Raw genomic sequence first — 19,276 nt, 5'->3', positions numbered from 1 at the left:
ATTCCAAATCCAACAACAGCCAAATGTTTCTTTATTGTTTTCCTAATTCAGAAAAGGATAATTTATAAAGACACTGTTTTTCTGTTTGCCTTGGCTCCCCCCTCCAAGTACAAAAAAAAAAAAAAAAAAGCATCTTCCTAACCAAGTACTCAGCCAGCCTTCCCCTCTCTAGCTGCTATTTGTTTTTCCTGCTGTAATTCTTCCTCCTTCTTCTTGTGAAGCTTGAGAAGATACTCATCAGGCTCAATTCCTGCCTCCTTTAACTCTGACATGGCTTTTTCCAACCGGTGCAACGTCCGGGCACTCTGCACTTTTCGGGTAACGATGTACAATGTAAACTCCTTGAACCCCATCAGTTTACAGGTGTCCACCTCACAGATATCTTTAACATCTTTGGTTTTGTCCACTTGGGGGAAGAAAACCAAACCTGACATTTTTTCCAGATCTTCAATATTGACTTGGAATTCAGTCAGCTGGTGACTGAAGCCTATGGGATCATTTGGCACCACAAAAGCCCCCAGTACCAAAGGCTCCGTGGATGTTCGGGTCCGCCGGGCAAGGATCACCTTGTAGAGGTGGGATGGCACTGCCACATCATCCTTTCCAATTACCTGTCAAAAGAAACGATACAGATCTTATCAGTCAAGGGGAAAATGAAGACAAGAGACCAATGCGACCACCCCTAAAAAGGAGTCATAAGGTCTAACTACACATCTAAATCACATGCAACGTTATGAGACCAGAAGATGAGATGGAAAGCACAATTTCATTGTGACTTCTCATGCAACTGGTCAGAACTGAGCTAGCTGTTCCACATCTGAATGCCTTTTTCAAAGAGAAAATCAGCAGAGGATGGTTCACTGCAGGGCCATTTGGCCACTGGTGGCAGAAGACATTCCCAGAAAGTTCTCAGCCTGTCTTGTAGCACTACTGACCTCACACTGTACTATTAAAAACAACAATGCAGACAAAAGGCCAAAAGGTTATCCAACCATTGTCTAGATATTTGGGAAGATCTGAAGCAAGGAAATCTGGTAGAAGAATTAGTTCAATTTAATTATTTTGTTCAGCTGCAAATCAGAGCAACTTCAGTTATAGCTGAAACTGAACTGGAACCGAATCTGAAAACATATTTGGAAACAGGGAGTCAGCCAAGACCCCAGCACTATAATCCTCTGGTGCAAATCTGTAAGTGTAACTGACACAAAGGGATGGTAGAGGTTCCTGTCATACTGCATCACATTGTTAACACTATGAACGCTGTTTTTAGTAACAGTGGCTCTATACATTTTACTTGAAATTCCTGATCTGACAGCTCCAAATCATGTACTTTTTAAACACCCATTTCAAGTCAACTCCAGCTTACCTTCTACCTTCTTTTGTCCCTCTATGATCCTTACACAGGTTGTATTTAACAGCTACATTACCTAAAGAAGCATTGTTTTGAGGCACCTAGATATAAAGTACATTCAGCGAGACTCAATATTTCAGAGGAGAGAAGCAAGTGCTTAATGTGATGCACCTTTTTCTCCCACAAATTCACTGTGATTCAATGTAAGGGCTCATCCATGGTGGATTTCCTACTGTGTCACTCACATCAGGATCCAGAAATTTAACTGAAGCAACAGGAGATGATGAGGACTTTGAATTCACATGAAACCTGCTATGAACTCACATATTTACAATGCATATACCCCCACTCTGTCTCAGAAGTTATACACATATTCATGACAAATGTAATTTTTCCAGCAGTCAAAAAGCGATGCTCATGCATGCGTTGCATTAGGCTTCCCCCCCCTCCCCCCCTGCAATATTGCTGAACTGATTCTACTAGGCTGATAAAGTACAACAGGCTCACACAGGGGAAGTTTCAGCTTTGCATAATCCATAATCCTTCTGTACAATCATCTTTCTAAACACTGTACTTTTTCTTCTAAAGGCAACAGAAGAAAAAGATGCAGGCTCGCTACAAGAACTACAAAGGCACTGTGTTTTTAAATGCAATCCCATAATATGGTACTATTTGCAATACTTGCAAAGGCAAATACTGTTTATTCTTTTGGCAGCTTTTGTTAGGTGCAATTAAAATACTATTTCAGAGAAAGCAGGAATTTATTTCACTGCCAGAATCTATCACATTAATTGAAAGTACTTTGCAAACTATGCTGGTACATCAGGTTAGTCATGCTCCGTCCATTCAGATTCAGTATAACTCAACCCCAGAAGAAACACTTTCCATGTACACTTTGTTTTGAGAACATTCAGCACTTCTGCAAAAGGTAATGCATTTTTCAAACTGAAATTTGCCTGTGGAACTGAAAAGTTTCCTTCAGTCTACTCCAGCTGTTAATTCATCTCAGCTGCGAATTTTAGTGCTAGAAGTGTCTCCTACCTCTGCTGCCAGTCCTATAAATGACAGCTCCTGAAATCTTACTGGTCTGAAACTGGAGAAAGAGCCTTCAGGAGAAAGGCAAACCCCTAACAAAGTGTGTTTATTCCATGACTTGCACACGATCATAGTATTAACTTCACTGGCAAAGGCACTCTTAAGATTTCTTTACTCTGTTACAAAAACAGAGCATTCCTCCCCCCTTCCTTATATGAGGCTGTTTAACAGCACTGCTGTAGTTTATACTTTTGTACAGCAATGATCTTGCTTTTCCTAAATAAAGCTCTGCTTAGACATCTAACAGCCACTGAAACTGGTAAGCAATAAATAAATGCCTTATGCTAAACCTACTTTCCTTTTCAATGATGACAGATGTCTTGATAGGGAAATGAGAGCTCCTGAGTGTCAAAGCACTTTGCATTTAGCATTCAGTGTGGGTGAAACCAGGGTTACAGCTCCTCAGGATCAACTGCATAAGTAATCAGAACTGACTGACGTACTGGTAATTTTAAAATACACTGAAAAGTCAGCATCAACCCACTGCTATACCTGGTGGGTTAAAACTGAATTATAAAAATGAATGGTGCTGGAGCGTAACTTACTTGAGAGAACGGGTGTTCAAACTGGGGGGGTGCATGCCATGTATTGGGGGTGGCAAGAAGGGAGCTAGGCAGCATGAAAAGCCCCAAGGGAGGTGAGGAGGAGGGGACTCGTTTTTCCCTATTCACCCAAAAGCAGGCAGTGGGTGATGCTGCTGAAGGCAGGGGTTTCTTTTCTCTCCCTGGAGTACAGGAGCTGGCAGAGCCTGTGCTGCACTCCCACCTGCTGCTCACTCCCAGGGCAAGGCAGAGGAGAAGGAAGAGGCTGTTCAGCTGCATTGTTCCCTGAAGCTGCTGCAGCTCCCTGGGAGAAGAGAGCACACAGAGGTTAAAATCCTGCTCCCCAGGCTTCCCTGGGCCAACCGCCTCCTCCTCAGCAGCACTCCTGTGTAGTGTAGCACATCCTTTCCCAGGGCTCCCACATATTTTTTTTTTCCCCCACTATGAATACATGTAATACATTCTAGGTCCTCCTTAGCTGTCCCCTTTTCCCTTCTCAGCACTTCACATACACAAACCAGCATCCTCTGCCTGTTGTATAAAAGATAAGAGGAAGGGAGAACATGCAGATGGAGCTGCAATGAGCATCTCCAATTAGGGGGTATGTGGCACATATAAAACAAACAGGTGAGTGTGTTGAGTGAACTAGCAGAGGGAACAGGGGATTGAGTCTGAGGACTGAGTGGGTGGATAGAAAGGCTGGGGAATGAATAGAGCTGTATGTAGAATACTTAGGTATGAAATGGAAATGCTGAATGCCTGGAGTGGGTGTTAAGGGAAAACAGACCCTACGCTTATGTAATATTATGCAAATATATATATTCTATGCAAAATAATGCACATTTATGCATAGTATATGAAGTAAGGAAGAAAAGAATGAAAGAGAACTAGTTTGAGAAAAAGGAAGGGTTGGCCTTTGGAGAAAAGCAGCTCTAAATACAACTCTGCTGTATACAGGCAAGAGCCATACGTGTAATTTACGTATTATGTCAGTTCCATGCAAGTTCTCTTTTGAGAATTTAAATAAAATTTATCTAGTGCACAGGCTTTATCCCAATCCTCTGAGTAGCGATAAACTACTTCTGCCATTACTTTGCTAAGTCCTGATACTTCTAAAGTGATTAAGACAAACTCCAGTCTGTCAAAGGCTGGAGTCCACAATGGCATCATCCTTTCCTTACCCAAACGAGTGTAGACCTGCCCCCAGTTCATTCATCAAGAAAGGAAGATGGAGGGTGCCTGACAAAGAATAATTTTGTTGGTTGGTTTCTTTTTCCTCAAGTTCAACACATATGTGAACTGCACACAGATGCATCCCCAATAATCTATGTTGTTAAAGATTCCTGTTAAAAAAATAAACGTCGAGCATGTGGTAATATTTACATCATCATGCTCTGTAAATCATAATCTGCTTTTCTATTAGAGTAGACACAGAAGGTGCAGAGGAGTAAAGAGATGACCCCATACAGCCCAACAGTGTGATTCCAGAGAGGTGAAGTTTGCAGCTGAAGCAACAGGTAAGAAAAACAAACTCAACAAATCATTTCCTATTGCCACCTAGAGGATTTTCCTACTGAACTACAATAGTCTGAATCACTTCTTTAACCTGCACCACTCATTTATCTTGATGCATGCCAAACAGAGGCAGAGAGCTTATACCCCTATTGTAACAGAAGAGAAAATAGGTTTAGATTGCCCATGCATGGATGTTGACTTTGATTTGTGCCAGTCTACCCACAGGCAGCACACGATCTTTCAGCAATCAATGCCCACAACAGCTTTCTGCTCCAGCTGGAAAAGAGCAAGTTTTTTCATAGTATATGTGACTCAAAAACACGAGGTAATACAGCCTAGAAAAATACAGCTATGGCATACTGAAAATCAGTGCTGTGCCACATGCTTTCACTCCACACTGAGAACAGGCCACAAGGTGAGCTCTCTTTATTCCTGCAAAACCTTCATAGAATCATAGAATGGGCTGGGTTGAAAAGGACCACAGGGATCATCTAGTTTCAACCTCCTGTTATGTGCAGGGTCACCAACCAGCAGACCAGGCTGCCCAGAGCCACATCCAGCCTGGCCTTGAATGCCTCCAGGGATGGGGCATCCACAGCCTCCTTGGGCAACCTGTTCTACCTGCTGTGTGAAAAACTTCCTCCTAATATCCAACCTGAACCTCCCCTGTCTCAGTTTAAAACCATTCCCCCTTATTCTATCACTATTCACCATCATAAACAGCCGTTCCCTCTCCTGTTTATACGCTCCCTTCAAGTACTGGAAGGCCACAATGAGGTCTCCCTGGAGCTTCTCTTCTCCAACCTAAACAAGCTCAGTTCCCTCAACCTTTCACCATAGGAGAGGTGTTCCAGCCCTCTGATCATCTAACTTTACTAAATTTTTTATTTTGCCTCAAGACAAGGAAAAAAAAAAAAAAAAAGAAGCACTCTTCGTTTGAGTTCTCTTTTAAAGATATTCCTTCCCCATCATCATTTGGGATACCGAAGTAAGATTTCAGATACTATTTTCTTTTTTTGTTTTCTGTTTGTTTATTGTCCTAACCTCTTGGAGCCACTTCGCTCATGCCCTTTGGCTTTTCTTTGCTCTTGTTTTCCTTGGTGATCTCGTGCTGGCTGAAGCTCTCCAACTGAATCGGTGTCATCTAACGCTGCAACATTATGATAATGTCATATTTGGCACAATGCTTCTTTCTTTTTTATTACTGACATTCCGCAAGTGTGTAAAAAATTTGTTATGCTCAGTGTTATTCCCAATTAAGCGTGGACAACGGTCACAAGGATGGGCCATTAAAATGCGTGCAATTCCTGACATCTGGAGATGTTTGCACAGTGCTAAAACAAGGAACGTGTTGGTTAGAAGTTCTACAGACTTAAGGAGCTCACAGGGACTGACAAAGATTAAGACAAAGAAGCAACAAAATTTCTCAGAACAGAGAGAATTTAGTAAGCTTTGGTAAATTCAGTCTCATGCTTCAGTCTCTCGATGGGGATTCTTCCTAAGATTGGCTTTCTGCATAATTTTGACCAAATCATTCAACTGTTCAGGCCTGCAGGATGTGTTTTTTAAACAGGAAAGAAAAATCTGGTATTTGCAAAATGCTAAGGTAACACAAAGGAGCATGAAGTCATTTGCCAATGACATCATTTAAGCTTATGGCACTAAATAATGTCACTTTCATGGGGGCAATCAGACAGGAGGAAGCAGTCCCTAAAAGTGATTGTTTGGGTTTTAAGGGAAAGTAACTTCCATTCTACACGAACAGTGTAATAATAGAATACTTATAAGAACATCAGAATTGTTGCTCTTATTAGAAATTTCCAAACAAAAGTTATCTTATTTTCCTTTTATACTGCACTTGTTACAGGTTTCTTACCACTCTGGGCTGCTATCTTCTTTTAAAAGAAAGGACTCATGAATTTCAAAGTAGTATTTTGCCACCTAGTGACTACAGAACGAAAATCAGCCACGAAGAAAATTAGCCAAAGGGATTTGTCTTTTATCAGTGAGTGCCAGCACTGGGTTGGCAATTATGAGAGATTCCTGTAGAACCTGGTAAACAGAAATCACATTCAATCACGATTTAACTGCCAGCACACACGGAAGAGGAGTTACATCAGAGCATCCCAACATCAAATGCATCAAAGTGATAGCTCCAAAAATTCCCTCTGCACTCCAAACTCTCTGCATAATAACCAGAGTTTAGAACAAAGCCACCATACTACAAGACTGGAAACAAGCAAACACCCAATTCCCCACAGAACACTGCACCTGGCCATTAACAAAATTAAGATTCTGTCACATCCCTTGAAGTAAAATTTCAAGGGCATCATTCCATCATCCCAAATAAAGCTGCAGCTCTCTCTGAATAAAGATTTGCTTTGTTTCAGCTGTAATTTATGGCATGATACTGACCAGGCCCATCATGTGTTTTATTGTAGATGAAGTATCATTGCTGCTGATACCACCTCAGTTTTGACAAACAGGAGCTTTACTAAAAATTGCTATTAAATTCTGTATGGAGACAGATTGGCTGTCAGGCAATATAAAAAAGAATCTCTTTGCTATCAATGTAATTCTGCTTAGTTGATTGTTGCTGCAGCATTAACTGCCTTCACTCTGATTCATTCTGGATTTGTGTTAGGCAGCACTGATTCTGTTGATAGTGTTCTTTTGCTCAATATATGATGGAACTTCATCAGATAGCATTGAAAAGAATTGAGAGGTATGAAAGCAGTCCCAGTAATACAGAAAACACAGATTAAAAAAAAAAAAAACAAAAAAAAAACCATTAACAAACTGCTACAGAAATTCATGGCCAAGCTCCCCAAATGTGTGCATTTCAGGAAAACTTGTTATGGCTGCTCTGACTGCCACTGCCAAATCACTCACAGCAATCTCAAAAAGGAAGGAAAAAAAAAAAAGACAAGAGATTGTAAGGAAAAGAAAAGCTGTGCCTAATAACAGCATTAAAAGCCATCTCCACTTTTTTCTTTTTTAAATAGTGTGTGTACATAGGCATTCTAATGCCATATTTACATGATTTACAGACTACTGCTCCCACACAATCCATTTAGGTTATACTTAACACGAATTAATACCCAGCCCACTACAGCCCCTATCACCACGCTCTTCCTATAACCAAAGAACCTTCAGGAGGGAAACAGTGCTAAATAAAAGCAACCCAATAAATCTACCCTGCACCTTTGGTGTCTCTGCTCCTCCCATCTTAACCCGGTGTCTATTATTTTCACTTGTACATCATGTCTAAATTTAGGGCTGACAGAGCTCTAGTCACTGACACCAGCTGATCTAAGAACTGGATCTTTGAATTCAAGTTCTATGGGATGTGTGTACCAGGCCTACATCCATAAGGGGCCTGCAAAGCCCTGAGTCCATTTGGATCAGCCATCAAATACCAACAGTCTCCAGGCTTATTTCCAGCTTTAACAAAAATTGCTTCTCTCATGCCATGTCAGCTAGGAGAGAACCTCTGCTACTTCTTGACTAGGGAAAACCATGAAGTACCATCTTCTATTTGAGAGGAGCACTGTGTTTCCAAGGGACTTATTTGCTACAGCAACAGGTGACAAGTACACATACATTCTAATACAGCTGCTGTGCAACCCCTGCCCGGCCTAGGAAAGCAGTTATTCCATTTTGAAAATTAACATGAGCTCAGGATATCTCTAAAAAGTAGAAGAAAATGTCTTCTTCAAACAATAAACATAAACATATAAATGGTACTTTCCCTCATCAAGCACTGCAAAACCTTTCTTACTCTTTACTATGACGGCACAGGGGGAGAAGAGGGTAAGGAGTTGAGCACGACCCAGTAGAATTACTGCAAAATCTGTATTTCAAACTCCAAATCTGCTGACAGAGAAAAATCACTGAAGTGACAGTCACTGGGGAAGAATGATGCATAAAATGAGACGCTGCCGTTTTGATTTTGATCTGGACAAAGACAAAAAAAACCTGCATCTGCCTCTCCAATGACACAGAACAGATTTTTCCTGTTGGCATTCTATTTTACATATATTCTCAAAAATGTATTTTTCAGATACCAAGCACGGTCATCAATCTACTCTATGCAATAAAAGCCACTGCTGGAGACACATGAAATGACAGATGAAATGACAGAACATATCTGAGGATACAGCAAGTTCAGCCAATAGATAGAACAGCGTTGGCATCTAAGGAGTTCAAGGTTAATTCCCTTTCTGGAATTAAACAGCAAATGGTACCAGAGTCCAAGCAGGAACTGGGAACAGTGCCATGACCGATGCTCTGTTTTTCCTCTATAGTGATCTAAAAATAACTTTTTTGGATGTCTGATGAGAAAAACACCAGCCTGTAAAGCCACGGATACATATTTCCTCACTTCTTTAGCCAAAAAAAAAGGAAACTACGATTGAACAGAGGATCTGAAACAAATCAATGCAAACACATTCACTGTAGTTTTCTTTTTTCCACAGGTCTGGTCCTGAAGGAGGAGCAAAACATCAGAAAGGAGCTCAGCCTTAAGTTATGTCAACAGATTATATGTCGTGAATTTCAGTACTTTCATGTACACCACAGCACCTTCCTTAAACAGCACATACAAAGAAAAAGGACACCTTCCCACATCAGCTTCATAAGCTGAAAGAACGAGGACTAAAAGCCTTCTTTTCGAAGTCCTTTGTTTGAACCCAATACAGTTCACTCCTGAATGATGACTAAGAGCTATGTTCCCTTCCTGTTCTGCTGAAACACTCAAGGATTCTTGGTTTGGGGCAAACTACCAAAATCAATGACAATTACACCTGAGATAAGTTTGAAAAGAACTTCTCTCCAGTGCTTTGACAGGTTATGTTCACTGTTCTTAGAGTGTGTGATGATATAGAGAGGAAAAAAAAAACAAAACAAAACATACCTTTCCACTTTGAACTCTTCCTAAAAGAGAATTCCTATGGCAAACAAAAGAAGTTATGCCATGAAGAGATTTCAAAGTAACAAAACAATTCTCATCTGTATTTATTTATGCTTAGGAGTGTAGTCCAAGAGGGTCAAACTCAAATATTGGAGCCTTTAAAACAACACCCCGCACATACACATATCACCACCCCAAAAATCTAACATTTTACTACTCCACCTGTGGACATCATCGTCTGTTCTTAAATACAGGTTAAACACAAATCAATCTAAGGAATGAATTTCTCTCTAGGGAGATGACTGAAGGATTTATGAACGTGGCCAAATGGTGAAATGAAAACACAAATCTGATCGTTCCACCGACTTCAATTCCACGCTGAACTTCACTTCGTGGTTTATATTAAAACCAAAACTGATAAAACATTCATAAAAGATCAGAGTTGTCATCAAACCCAGAGATGATGAAGACAAGAACAGAACGGTAGGATAATCAAAGCAGCAAGGACATTTTGTGCCGCTATCACAGTATCGAGTTACTTTGAATAAAGGCAGTAAGATGCAGTGCTTGCCCTTAGTTCTACCTGCAGAACACTAACATTTACATTTCCAAACCAAAATGTAGAGCCACGATCATTTTTCAGAGAACGTCACCTAAGTAAACACTTTCTCCAGAAAAAAATTAGAGGAAGATGACCGAGATTAAATCGAATCAGTACATAGGTGCAGTTGATAAATGATTCAATTGCTTCCTGGAAAATCATTTTCAGCTATAACATTTCCAAGTCAGCTCAGGATTTTCAGCTCAATATGCATTTTTAAGGATAAAAATAAATGCAATACCCTGATAAGTTCAAGGGAGACAATTCCAGCAAGCTCTGCATAAGCCTGGGGAATTCTTAGGGTACCATTCCATGCAACACCTAGCCAAATGCTCAGCTCAATACTGCTAAAGAACATCTCCCTCATGTGCTTTTGCCACATTCTGTTACCATCATGCACTCGGCTCCTTTGTGCTCTGATGCATCTTTCAACAGCAGTAAAAAAAAAAAGGCCAAAATCCAAAGGAAAAAATCGAATACGGATGGTTCTCTACTGCACTAGTTAATTAAGCATCTTATGGAAGGATCTGACAACCAACGTGTGCAGACAATGGCAAGGACTGCTAAGTATCATAGGTAGTAGTAAAACCAGCCTTCTCTTCTTTAGGTGGCAAGGAACCAAAGCCAGACCAAAATCAGCTTTGCCACTAACTTATTATGTGACATCAGACATATCTCCTAACTACTACTTATTTATCCACCTGACAGTGAGCACAGTTGTCACCTTCCTCACATGGTTGCAGCGAGAGCAGAAATTTGGAACTGCTACCAGGTATGAAAAAGATGTATTATCACCACTGTACTTTTATGTGCATAACATATGACTGTCTGGGAAAGAAACAAGCAAGCAAGCCAGCAAAAACAACAACAACAACAACAACAAAACAACCACTGCAACAAAACAAAAAACAAAGTTGTGATTTCATCGCAGTCAAGGTTATACATGTGTGGGTGATACATGGGATAGATTTAAAAAAAAACAAACATAAAAGTGAGCATTAGAAATTAGATTCTTTCCCAACTGTATTCCATACTCAAACAGAAATCAGCTGTACATTTATTCTGGAGAAACAGTGCCTAAATCTTAGAGCTTAACAAGCCAGCATTAAAATATCAACATCTCTCCCTTTTGCAACTCTCACATGCTTTTGAAACAGGGTTGTTATTTTTTGCTTTTTTCTGTTCGTTTTCTGTTATAGAAGCAAACTCATTCATTGCTCCTTAGGGAATGGGCTGGACAGATGTATCACTTGCAAGCTGAAGCTGAGGTTAATCTGAATATTTATTTTCAAGACAAAGTGTTTCTTCAAGAGGTGCAAAATACTGTATTTATTATTTGCATTATACTAGCTAGCATCTAGCAACTGAAAACAACAATAATATGTCATTACAGAAGGGGCAGAAGAGTGTAGTAAGGTCCTTTTAAAACCTTACTATGCTCAGATCCTTCAGATGTGTGAACACATGCTTATAAAGACTAAATCAAGACAAGTAACAATAAATTCACCTCTCAACATGATAGCCTCTCCTGCTTGTCTGTCAGCAATGGTTTCTAGAGTCCGTGTATGACTAAATGCAAATCTTCAGAGTATTCAAACCAAGTAATAAAAATGGGAAGGTACCAATATTCTGGATCAGCAGTTATACTGTATTCACCTAATGACTCCCAAATGAATGAGGTTTTGTAATTCATGCTGATATTCCTAGATAGGTCTTCACAGCTGAGGTCTGAAGTGATGCATATAGGGTATCAGCAAGCAACTGCTTCTGAAACTGTTTTTTGTGGATCACATGCACTGTGTTATCACTGCTAACCCAGCAGCATATGTACCTACCTGGTATGTAACACTCTTCTTTCCATCGTCATTTGTTTGAGGCAAGGTCAGAGGTCCAGAAACCACCCAAACATCCTCAAATCTCTCTGTCAATTCCCGACAATACATTTCCATTCTGAAACACATTTGTTAAATCGTGAGATTCTTAGTTCAAATGGTTCTACCACATTACTGGATTGGTGTGATCCCCCCTAAGGAATCAATGTCCTGCAACAGACAGTTCTTTCTGTAGACTCATAGAATGGCCTGGGTTGAAAAGGACCACAGGGATCATCTAGTTTCAACCTCCTGTTATGTGCAGGGTCACCAACCAGCAGACCAGGCTGCCCAGAGCCACATCCAGCCTGGTCTTGAATGCCTGCAGGGATGGGGCATCCACAGCCTCCTTGGGCAACCTGTTCCAGTGTGTCAACACCCTTTGTGTGAAAAACTTCCTCCTAATATCTAACCTAAACCTCCCCTGTCTCAGTTTAAAACCATTCCTCCTTGACCTATCACTATCCACCCTCATAAACAGCCGTTCCCTCTCCTGTTTATACGCTCCCTTCAAGTACTGGAAGGCCACAATGAGGTCTCCCTGGAGCTTCTCTTCTCCAAGCGAAACAAACTCAGTTCCCTCAACCTTTCACCATAGGAGAGATGCTCCAGCCCTCTGGTCATCTTAGTGGCCCTCCTCTGGACCCGCTCCAAAGAACTTATGAAAATTCCCACCTGACATTTTTGCTAAGTCTACTTAATGCTTTTTGCATAATTTTTAATCAGTTTTAAGTAGTTTCTCCTGAAATAGTATCATCGTTCTTGTTTTCTAAACTAGCTGATTTATAACATAATTTATAGAATAAAATACTCCTCCAAATAAAAAGGTACTTCCAGATCCCACTGTGTTGGGATCTAGAAATGATAAATAAATAAAATGGGAGGTTATAGTCTCACTTTGATCTAACATCCCAAACACTACAGAAGTCACATGAAGAGAGTTTCATCTCCTTCTCCCTCCTGTTCTTCATACCTATCACTTGGGCCACCTTCAGAACTCCTCATCTGTTCACAACTCTGAGTAAAACCAGATAGCGAGTTAACTGAATTCACACAAAGCAGAATAAGCAGGAATGAGACCTTCCTTCCTTGGTGACAGTGATCTACCGTGTGATAAGCACTGACCACAAGCTACATTTTTTCTGCTGTCATCAGCTTTGCTTCCAAGCACCCAGTTCTCCTGGCTGCCTGGCCATATGGCAATACAAACACCACCTGGCATAAGGGAAGAAGGGGAGTAAATGCAACAGGGAACAGACTGCTGTTAGCAGCAGCAGGGACGGAGATCAGACAACAGTGATCAAGAAAATGCACTCAAGACAGAAAATGACACTGAAACACTACAATAGAAAGAAATCTGCTATTGGTAAGAAAAGAATGAGGAGTAAATACAAAGGTGCAGTTAGATCACATCATCAAACTAATCTAACAGCTTACTTATCTGATAGTTTCCTGAATGACACAGTCCTGCCCTCTCTCCTTTCTTATTGCTCCCCTTGCCTGCCCCACCTGAACAGTCCTGATACATCTTCCATATTTGCTGTGGCATTCATCTCACCAGCTGATCCAATCTTCTAATCTTGTAGAAAGGTAACCAACCAAACGTGATTCAGCTTAACTGGGTTAGTAAATAGAGTCAACCCACCATAGACTCAGAGAAGAATCACAGCTGCTATGGGGAAAAGCAGCAAAAACACATGGCTGAAGGGCACACACCACTTCAAAAAGCAACAGGCTGATTAACTAAGCTTTCTGCACCTGCACAAGACAATTCAAGAAGCAAGGAATTAAAAACAGAGAAAGGAAGAGAGTACTAAAGCCAGGAAAGATGTAACACGTGATACACAGTATTCTTAAAACCACACAGCATTAAAAAAAGCAACTGGCAAAAGAAACAGCAGAAAAAACAGACCTGCTTTGTGGATTTAAACCATGGGGATGAAGCACTGATGTTGGCAGAAGGTGCTAACAGCAGATTAAATTGTGGGGATGGCAGTGCCAGGGGAGATTCTGAAATGCTCCCCATTGTATCCTGATCAGGCACTGATTCTGCTCAAGAGAAAGAGAGTGATTCTAGCCCTAAATTGGTTCAAGCACCTAGCTCTGATATAAGGAAATGTTATGCTCAAATACTTGGGGTGTTAAAATAATACAAAAACATCTCTTAAAATGTTATTGCATTTTATTTGTCCATAAAAGAGTATAACCTTACTGAATGCCTCATATGATTTTATATGCATTCTTGTAAAATCAGAATGCAGCGTGTTGTTAACGGTGATGCATTTTTAATAGACTTTTAGTACAATGCTGTACATAATTTTGCTAACCTTCCCTTGAGCAAACCTTGTAAAATTCATTGTTTTTCTCTCCTGTTTCCAAATCTTCACTGTTATCTAAGTCCTACACGAGAAGCACAGAATGACTTCTAGTTCTATTAGTGTGGGATTTTTTCTGCTCCGGGGAAGAAAAAAATCTTACACAAAGAAAGATTTATCTTCCATTTACTTCATTCCAAAGCTGATCCAGCCAGCGTTCATAAGACACAGAGAACTCTGCCTGCCCCTTGGAAGCCAGCATTCCAACAAACACCTGAGCAGTCACAGCTCAGGAGGGTGCACTCAGTTCTTCTATTCAAAGTCAACAAATGTCCTTGTAGTCTGATACTGGAAGTGCTTCTTCTGGGGGGGCAGGAGAGGGGAGAGATTAAAACTAGATCTAAACATCTAAATCCTTTCCTCACTTTTACTGAGCTTTCCTTAAGGACAGAAAAGTTAAGCCTGGTAACTTCACCCACATCAGACAGAATAAATTTTATCCTGAATACACAGAGATGGTTGACACGATCTCTCCAGATAGCCCATAAAATGCTTTAGAATACTTTGACATGAGGAAGCTTTATAAACACAACATTTCGGCCTGATGCTTTTCATTTAGTTCTCTTATAAGTCACTTCTCACCTGTTCCAAAATCCAGCATTATTTTCATAGTTCTGAGGCACAATGTTAGAGAGATAAAACGTTTCAGCCATAGCTCTCTGTGTAAAGAAAGAAAATAGTATCATTTCATTGAAACATCTGAGCTACAAATACATCTTAGAAGCTTCTGGATCACAAACCATTTCTACGTAATTCATTCTTAACATCATCAACATAAAAAACCTAAGTCAGAATAATTAGAAAAACAGATTTGGACTAAGAGGTGAATAACCGAAGTGCAAAAAAAGAGTGCTCAACAGCTACACACAAATGAGAAAATATGGGAGAAAACAATACACAACCTTAACCCAGAATCTTCATAGGTTCCATGCTTGTCAATGCTTTTCAGATACTTCTTCATCAAAGCAAAGGGGCTGACAGACCTTCTTAGAATAACAAGCAAACTATCTGCACTGATTGAGCTGTGGAATTAAGGTTTTATAACCCTGCTTGTATTGGGAAGACTGTATTATGTCAGTGCACTACAAATGAGGAGGAGGATCATCCTGTGCAGTTAGCTCACCTGCTAGAACTCCCCAGGTATCACAAATAACCACACAAGGACACTTCCAGGAGGAATAAAACGAGCAGTTCTTTCATTCACCCCATGCCACTGTGCTGCTGCTGTGCCCCAGAGTGCAGAGCAGAAATACAAATTCAAACTGCTACTTAATTGACAAATTGCCTGCATTAGGCACATTTCACAAGAGGATCCAATAAATCCAAGCTGCTTTGTTTGGCAGCCAAGGCATTAGGGCATGCCTTTCTTACAACTCAAACAAACGGCAGGTGAAGACATTTTATAGACTGAAAGAACTATGGCAAAAGAAGGTTCTAATTTACCTTGTGCACACTGCCAGAAAGGAAAAAGCTTTGTAAATCATCCAGTCAATCCTCTTGCCAATGTGGGATAGTACTTAACAGTACATTTGCTTTGCCGAATCTAGTCTTAAATGCTTCAAAACCTGTTGGCCAGAATGAAGTCATCTTTCCTTGTCTCCCTTTAACCTGAGCTTCAGAGGACACTTCTGTGGTTTGGCTGGTAAACGTTCTCACCTTTGTTATGCTGACAGTGTGACACACAAGATGATGAGGAGACTTGTTCAACACTATACAGTATTAACATTTATCATCTCTGCCAGACAAGCTAACCTAGGTCTGATTCAATGCAGAGAGGTATGTCAACACAGGATAATTAGGGCACTCAATTTAGACACCCAAAGTACAATGAGAGCATCCTGCAGCAGCCAGGTCAAGAAGAGTCCAAGCTGAGATCTGTGTTTCAACAAAGAGACCATATTCCAACTCACAACAAACAGCAAACCGAACACCATACATCACTTCTAAGGGTCATTTGACCCTTTCTGAGAGAAAAAAAAAAACCCACAGTTAAAAGAAAAAATAATACAAAATTCCTACTGTTGAAAATTTGTTATCTCCTGCTGGTGCCATGTGTCCTCGTGACCACCCACTCCCAAGGTAGTCTTCATTGACAGCACTGAACATCAGAGGGATGTTAGGATCTGGTCTGAATTTACAGTGCCTTCGGTCTGCGTTGCCTAAGGAATAACACACTCAGTTGTTATCATTAGGTTAACAACAAACATCTCCCCACACCACCCACATTTAAGGACCCAACCCAGTTTGAACTGATTCTAAATGAAGTATTTTTCTCCTCTAACATAGGAGAGAAGGATTCTCCTCACAAATCCCTGCTCCAGTTCTACATTCCTCCCCACAACCCTTCCCTGTTTTTCCCCTGCTACAGACTCACTAACATGCTTTCTGTTTTACAGAGATAAACAAAAGCAAAATACTTTAGCCTTATCATAAGGGTAGATGAATGTTAAAGGTAAGATCATTAAAGATATAAACCAGTATAGAAACTCTCTTTAGGACCTCAAAGATACACAGACCCTCACCAGTTTCATTTTAATGTCTGAGCAAACTACAAGCATTTCTTCTTCTTCCAAGTCTAGCCTGGAAGGAAAATGGCTGTATTTCAAGAAAGTTACAGTTGGAGAAATTAACAATGTTCTTTTGAGTGGGTTATTTCTTCTTCACATGCACAGAAGAGCTCTCCTGCTCCTCTCCAGGATTCCTGTGATGCCTCTCCAGACATTTGGATGAAATGCACAAAAATGACTATGCCCGAGTCTTTTGATGCCATCTATCTTTTGAGATAGAAGAAAGGAGCTCTCACTTCTCTCTCCTTTTTTTTTTTTCCCATCATATAATCTAAAAGCAGAATGTTTTTGTGGCAAATACAAAATTGAGTTATGCCCTCAATCTCAGTTTCAATAGTTATCAAATATAAATCTCGAGCTGAATGCCTCATGATGTTTAACTTCAATTTGCTGTTTGCTGCATCTGATCACTTGGAAAGCATTTTAACAATTCGACTGTTAAGTCCCGCTTGAAAGTAAGCCTGGAATTACTGCTTTCTTCTCAGAAAGAAGTGGAATCGATGCTACTTAGGGGTTGGCCATAAATATTTTCAGGATCACCATTTTAATTTTGAAAGGTAATTTGAAGACAATGATTAAGATATATTTAGAGAGCTACTGCTTTCATAAAACATTTTACAATTACATAGTTATCTCCATTATTAATATTTGCTGCATAAAAACTGAACTAATGCTATAAACTTAATTTATAATGGCTGCATGCTATTCATATTTCATTCAGCTCTGACAGCAAAAATCACTAAGCATTTGTCTTGCATAAAGAACAAGGGAGAGTATATTAGATAATGCACATAAGAAAACATAGCAGAACTGCAGGGAAGTAGGTAATGACTGCAGGGAGTAGGTATGCATTATCTGGCTTTGAACAATTGTAACTGTTGATGCCCTCTGCTCCATTTTCATCTCAAACACACATTCATCTCTTCTTTCCATTCTGAGAAAACCTCTTCAAGATCTATAGACAAAACTGTCTAGCTATCACAGGCATTGACTCACGTGGGGCAGTACCTCAGCTGACACAGACTGGCCCACTGAAATAACTACATGAGCTAAGGAAGAGAGCAACTCTGTGGAGTTAAGCAACAAGACTGAACTTCGCAGGTCTGAATCAGATGAGAAAAGTTTAATTTTCAGCTTCATTTTCTTTGCATTCATTTTGAACAGATGGAAGCTTCATTCCTGCAACATGTCTTAGAGTGTTTATGCTGACACAGCTATGTTGATCTGGCGCTATCTGACTTTCACAGAAATTCTCACTGAAAGCTGTAGTTCTTAGAATCATGGAATCATTCAGGTTGAAAGAGACCTCCAAGATCATCTAATCTAACCATCTACTCGTTCTCACCATGCTCACTGGCCCATGCTCCTCAGTGCCACATCTTCTTGGTTTTGGAACACCTCCAGGGACTGTGCACCACCTCTCTGGGCAGCCTGTGCCACTGCATGAACACTCTTCCAGACAAGAAACATTTCCTGATCTCCAACCTGCACATCCCCTGGCACAACTTGAAGCCATCACCTGAAAAGAGACTGACTGCCACCTCTTCTTCATTACTCCCTTTCACATGCAACCCCTGGGCTGAATGTGTCTTGCAGGCCTCGGGACACTGATGTACAATACCAGACTAATGCAAACAAGCAAACGAAGCGCCATCTCTCTTTTAATTTCACTATCAACATCAACCTTAACACTGCAAAGGAGCTGACACCCACCTAGAGGCCCACTGCCTCTTGTAGGATGCTGACTGGGTGGAAAAATCCATATCTAGAGATCACTGCAGGTTTTTTTTCTCCCAGCATGTTCCTGGGCCCAGCTTCTGTAGAGTGTAAATCTCATTCCAGGCACCGTAAGTGAAAGGAAATAAAGACCCACGTACCCAGCATCTTCTGTTTTGAAATATGTTCAATCACCCATCTGGGCACCCGCTTTGCCTGGTCATAGGACAGCGCATGATTTGTGTAACATCTGGTCTCTGTTCCAGCTTCAGGGAATCCGTATTTTTCCAGCAGAGACTCTTCTACTGGTTCTAAGGAGAAAAATAAACAGAAACTTAAACCCAACCCACCCCACCGCGCCCACTGCCCACGTCCCTCCGTGCCACATCCCCACGGCTCTGCAACGCCTGCAGGGACGGTGAGCCCCACCAGCCGAGAAGGGCCGCTCTACAGCTCTTACCCTCGGGCAGGGCTCGCTCGGAGCTCGGCTCCGCTTGACTCTGGCTCCGCAGGAGCCGCCACGCTGCCCAGCACGAAGCGGCGGCGCCCGCCGCAGCCCCGCAGATGAAGCCGCCCAGGAAGCGGCGGTGGCGGGGCACGGCCGCCATGTCGGAGGGACGGAGGGAGGCGGTGCTGCGCTGCAGCGCCCTCTGTCTGCCCGCCATGGCAGCGTCAGCTCAGCTCCGCTCTGCCACAGCAGTGCGCGGGTAACGAGGTAAAAAAAAAAGGAG

General features: G+C 41.1%; 1 protein-coding gene across 1 annotated transcript; it reads right to left on the bottom strand.

Moving 5' to 3' along the window:
* Positions 1-8: 8 nt before the first annotated feature.
* Positions 9-19,225, bottom strand: EXOG (exo/endonuclease G). The gene is made up of 6 exons (XM_031607798.2): positions 19,006-19,225; positions 18,707-18,856; positions 16,282-16,421; positions 14,845-14,921; positions 11,852-11,966; positions 9-611 (listed from the first exon to the last, which is right to left on the bottom strand). Exons 1-6 carry the CDS (start codon positions 19,208-19,210, stop codon positions 150-152), a joined length of 1,149 nt encoding a protein of 382 aa, XP_031463658.2. The 5' UTR covers positions 19,211-19,225; the 3' UTR covers positions 9-149.
* Positions 19,226-19,276: the final 51 nt, after the last annotated feature.

The sequence above is a fragment of the Phasianus colchicus genome, chromosome 6 (assembly GCF_987193195.1).
Source record: "Phasianus colchicus chromosome 6, bPhaCol1.hap1.1, whole genome shotgun sequence".
Lineage (NCBI taxonomy): Eukaryota > Metazoa > Chordata > Aves > Galliformes > Phasianidae > Phasianus > Phasianus colchicus.
This window is presented reverse-complemented; position numbering and strand designations above follow the sequence as displayed.

Coding starts and splice junctions, on each gene's coding strand:
- EXOG (XM_031607798.2), bottom strand. CDS start 19,210: ATGGCGGGCAGACAGAGGGCGCTGCAGCGCAGCACCGCCTCCCTCCGT. Junction 14,922..16,281: donor GAGATAACAAATTTTCAACA/GTAGGAATTTTG, acceptor TTCTTTACACAG/AGAGCTATGGCTGAAACGTT. Junction 11,967..14,844: donor AATGCTGGATTTTGGAACAG/GTGAGAAGTGAC, acceptor AATGTGTTTCAG/AATGGAAATGTATTGTCGGG.